This window comes from Chelonoidis abingdonii, chromosome 11, assembly GCF_003597395.2.
Source record: "Chelonoidis abingdonii isolate Lonesome George chromosome 11, CheloAbing_2.0, whole genome shotgun sequence".
Taxonomy (NCBI): Eukaryota; Metazoa; Chordata; order Testudines; family Testudinidae; genus Chelonoidis; species Chelonoidis abingdonii.
In genome coordinates, this window is record NC_133779.1 from 18,095,645 (window position 1) to 18,099,248 (window position 3,604).

The window sequence follows — 3,604 nt, forward strand, 5'->3', positions numbered from 1 at the left end:
CCTGGGCAGGGGGGGCCACTGGGGGCTGGGCACAGGGGACCCTGGAGGAAGGGGCTGGGCGCGGGGGCCCCTGGAGGCGGGGCCTGGGGGCTGGGCGCAGGGGGGCCTTGGAGGCAGAGCCTGGGGGCTGAGCGTAGTGGGCGGGGGCCCCTGAGGCACGGATGTGCCCTGACCCCTCTCTTTGCCCCTGGCAGGCGTGTTCCTGGGGCTGGGGCTGAGCGGGCTGGTGCCCACCCTGCACTTCCTGCTGGCCGAGGGGCCGGTGAGGGCGGCGAGGGCCGGGCAGGTGGGCTGGCTCTTCCTCATGGCACTGCTCTACATCCTGGGCGCGGCACTGTACGCCGCCCGCGTGCCCGAGCGCTTCTTCCCCGGCAAGTGCGACATCTGGGTGAGTCCCCCGCCCGCGCACAGCCTGGGACGCCTGGGTTCTCTCTGGGTGCTGGAAGGGGAGCGGGCTCTAGCGGTCAGAGGGGAGGGGCTGGGAGCCTGGACGCCTGGGTTCTCTCCAGGCGCTGGAAGGGGAGCGGGGTCTAGCAGTCAGAGGGGAGGGGCTGGGAGCCCGGACGCCTGGGTTCTCTCTGGGTGCTGGAAGGGGAGCGGGGTCTAGTGGTCAGAGGGGAGGGGCTGGGAGCTCGGACGCCTGGGTTCTCTCCCCAGCCTTCCTCCAGGCTCGGTGTGATCTTAGCAAACACTTTTCCGTCTCTGTGAGTGTTTGTGTCCCTGACTTGTGCCCTGGGTGGGGTGGGGCTAATACTTGCCCCTGTTCGGGGGGGGTTGAGTGCCCAGGGAGGGGGCAGGGCCTGGCTGGCTCCTGCCAGGAGAAGTGCGTGGAGCCAGGCTCACCCCTCCCCCTTTCTCCTCCACTCCCCACAGTTCAACTCCCACCAGATCTTCCATGTGCTGGTGGTGGCGGGCGCCGGCGTCCACCTCCACGGGGTCTCCCAGCTCCAGGCCTTCCGCTCCTCACTCGGGGGCACCTGCACCGAGAGCACTGTGCTGTGAGCTGCCCCCCTGACCCACTGGATCCTGCCCCGGGAGGCGTGGCCCCAAGCAACCAGATCCCGCCCCAGAAGGCGTGGCCCCAACCACCAAGCGACCAGATCACACTCCAGGGGGCATGGCCCCGGTCACCAAGCAACCAGATCCCACCCTGGGCACCAGGCGAGCAGATCCTGCCCCGGATGTCAAGTGACCAGATCCACCTAGAGGGCGTGGCTATGGGCACCGAGCAACCAGATCCCAACCTGGGCGCCAAGCGACCAGATCCCAACCTGGGTGCCGACTGACCAGATCCCACCTAGAGGGCATGGCCCTGGGCACCAAGCGACCAGATCTCATCCCAGGAGGCATGACCCAGGCACCTAGTGACCAGATCCCACCCCCAGGTGCTGAGTGACCAGATCCCACCCAGAGGGCGTGGCCATGGGGACTGAGCGACCAGATCCTAACCTGGGTGCCAAGTGACCAGATCCCACCCAGAGGGCGTGGCCCTGGGCACCAAGTGACCAAATCCCACCCCAGGAGGTGTGGCCCTGGGCACAGAGTGACCAGATCCCGCCCCAGGCGCCGAGCAACCAGATCCCACGCAGAGGGCATGGCCATGAGCACCGAGCAACCAGATCCCACCCAGAGAGCGTGGCCATGGGCACCAAGCGACCAGTACCAAGCAACCAGATTCCACCCTGAGGGGGGTGGTCCTGGGTTTTGAATAACCAGATCCCTCTCAGCTGATCACATGACAGAGGGCGGGACCTCAGATGACAACTGAGCAATTGGCCCACTAGAAGTGTGGCCTCATTCCCTGACCAACCAATCACACCATGGAGTACTGAGATCAGATCCTGACGGACCAATTGTCCTGAATGGGGCGAGACCTAAGATTCTGACCGACCAATCACACCCTAGGGGGCGTGGCCTTAGAAACAAGCCGCCACTCATGCCATGGAGTTGTGACCTCACACAGCGACTGACCAATCGCACCACAGAGATATGACTGGGATCGCTAATCGACCAATCGCAACATGGGAGGCGAGTCCTAAAACAGCCACTTTGGATGGGCCAATCACGCCATGGGGGGCGTGGCTTCGCTTAAAGGGGACATTGCCTGGTATTTTTGTCGTGCCTGCCCGGTGTTTTCCCCCGTTGCACTGTGGGGAGGAGAGTATTTAACAACTCACTGCACCTATTTTTAGCTTAATCTCCCACCCCAATTTCTCAGTCTCTGGCCCCTTAAGAAACTTGGGCGTGTCCCCTCTTGGATAGCCGTGTAGTTCTTGTTTGTGGACGACTCGGTGGGGGTGTAGAGAAGAAGCTGGGCTGAGCCCGATCTTGCCTGTCCCCAGGCCACCCTGAGTGACTGGGGACAGGCCTGGGAGCCAGGACTCCTGGGTTCTCTCCCTTGTTGGGGGAAGGGAGTGGGGGGCTAGGAGCCAGGACTCCTGGGTTCTCTCCCTGGCTGGAGGAAGGGAGTGGGGGGCTGGGAGCCAGGACTCCTGGGTTCTCTCCCCAGCTCTGGGAGGCGAGTGGGGTCTGTTGGTGGGCCTGGTGCCGTGAAGGGGCTGCCCCCTCCCATCTGGACATCCGCAGGGCCACAGGGATGCAGATCTGTCACAAAGCTTGGTAGCCCCAGCTCTCACCTGCACCCGGAGGGACACCGGGGTGGGGCATGAGGCAGTGTGGAGGGATTTGCAGAGTGGGGGGAGGGTGGGCCATGGGGCAGTGGTGCAGGAAGGAGGAAGCATGGGGCAAAGGGACCCCACCCAGAGTAGTTGCTGTGGAGATGGGTGGGCCTATGGACCAATGGGGTACAGAGGTGGCAGCACCTCCCTTCTTCTTTCTTTAACACCCATCACCCTTCTGCCAGACTCCTCGCTCCAGAGCCCTGTTACTTTTTGTAGCCTGGTGTTTTTTTACTGGCCATTGTAATAAATTCCTAGGAGCTGGAAACATTGTAAGGAAAATAAGTTCTCTCCTGGCCCCCGGCCTGGTTGGAGTCCGCATGGCAGACCGTGGGCGGCATTATGTGTGGCTGTTCCCAGCTGCCTCACCCCAGAGCTGGCTGCATCTCAGCGCCAGGTCAACCATCTCTGTGCAGGCCGTGGGCGCTGCTGCAGAGAAACCTGCATCCTTAGCCAGTTTCGTGTCTGTGGCTGACCTGCCTGGAGGGAAGTGGCAGGTGAAAGGAAGTGAGTGAGCATCACGAAGGCGGCTGTCTCCTGCCCAAGCTGCAGAAGGAAGCCAGGGTGCTGTGTTGCAGGTCGAGGGGGCTGGGCAGGGGCCGCTGTCCCCTGGCAGGCAGGGCCGAGCACTGTGGGAGCACTGTGGGGCAGGGGGCGGGACAGGGGGCGCTCTCCTCTGGCATTGGGAGGTACTGTTGGGTGGGGCAGTGTGGGGCCAGCACCCTTGGTGCAGTCGCTACAAACACAGGAACTGGCCCCCCCCGCCTCCGCCAGTGCAGGAAACCACAGGGGCGGAAGCGCCGCTCAGCTTCGGGGACTTGGTGCTGAGCCACCCGCGCCCTGGGGGGCCGAGGGGAGCAGGTGCAGGGGGGCCTCAGGGATGCGCTGAGCAACCATGGATGAGGAGGGGCCGGCGGAGCAGGAGT

At 63.9% G+C, this 3,604-nt stretch overlaps 1 protein-coding gene across 1 annotated transcript in view; it reads left to right on the top strand.

The window, feature by feature from the left end:
* LOC116817286 (adiponectin receptor protein 2-like) overlaps positions 1–1,012 on the top strand; it is a 4,813-nt gene extending 3,801 nt beyond the window's left edge. The window contains exons 5-6 of the mRNA XM_032767248.2: positions 195–388; positions 874–1,012. Of these exons, the coding sequence (XP_032623139.1) occupies positions 195–388; positions 874–1,002 (323 nt within the window). The 3' untranslated portion in view covers positions 1,003–1,012. The remainder of the gene's footprint in view (positions 1–194; positions 389–873) is intronic.
* The last annotated feature ends 2,592 nt before the right edge of the window (positions 1,013–3,604 follow it).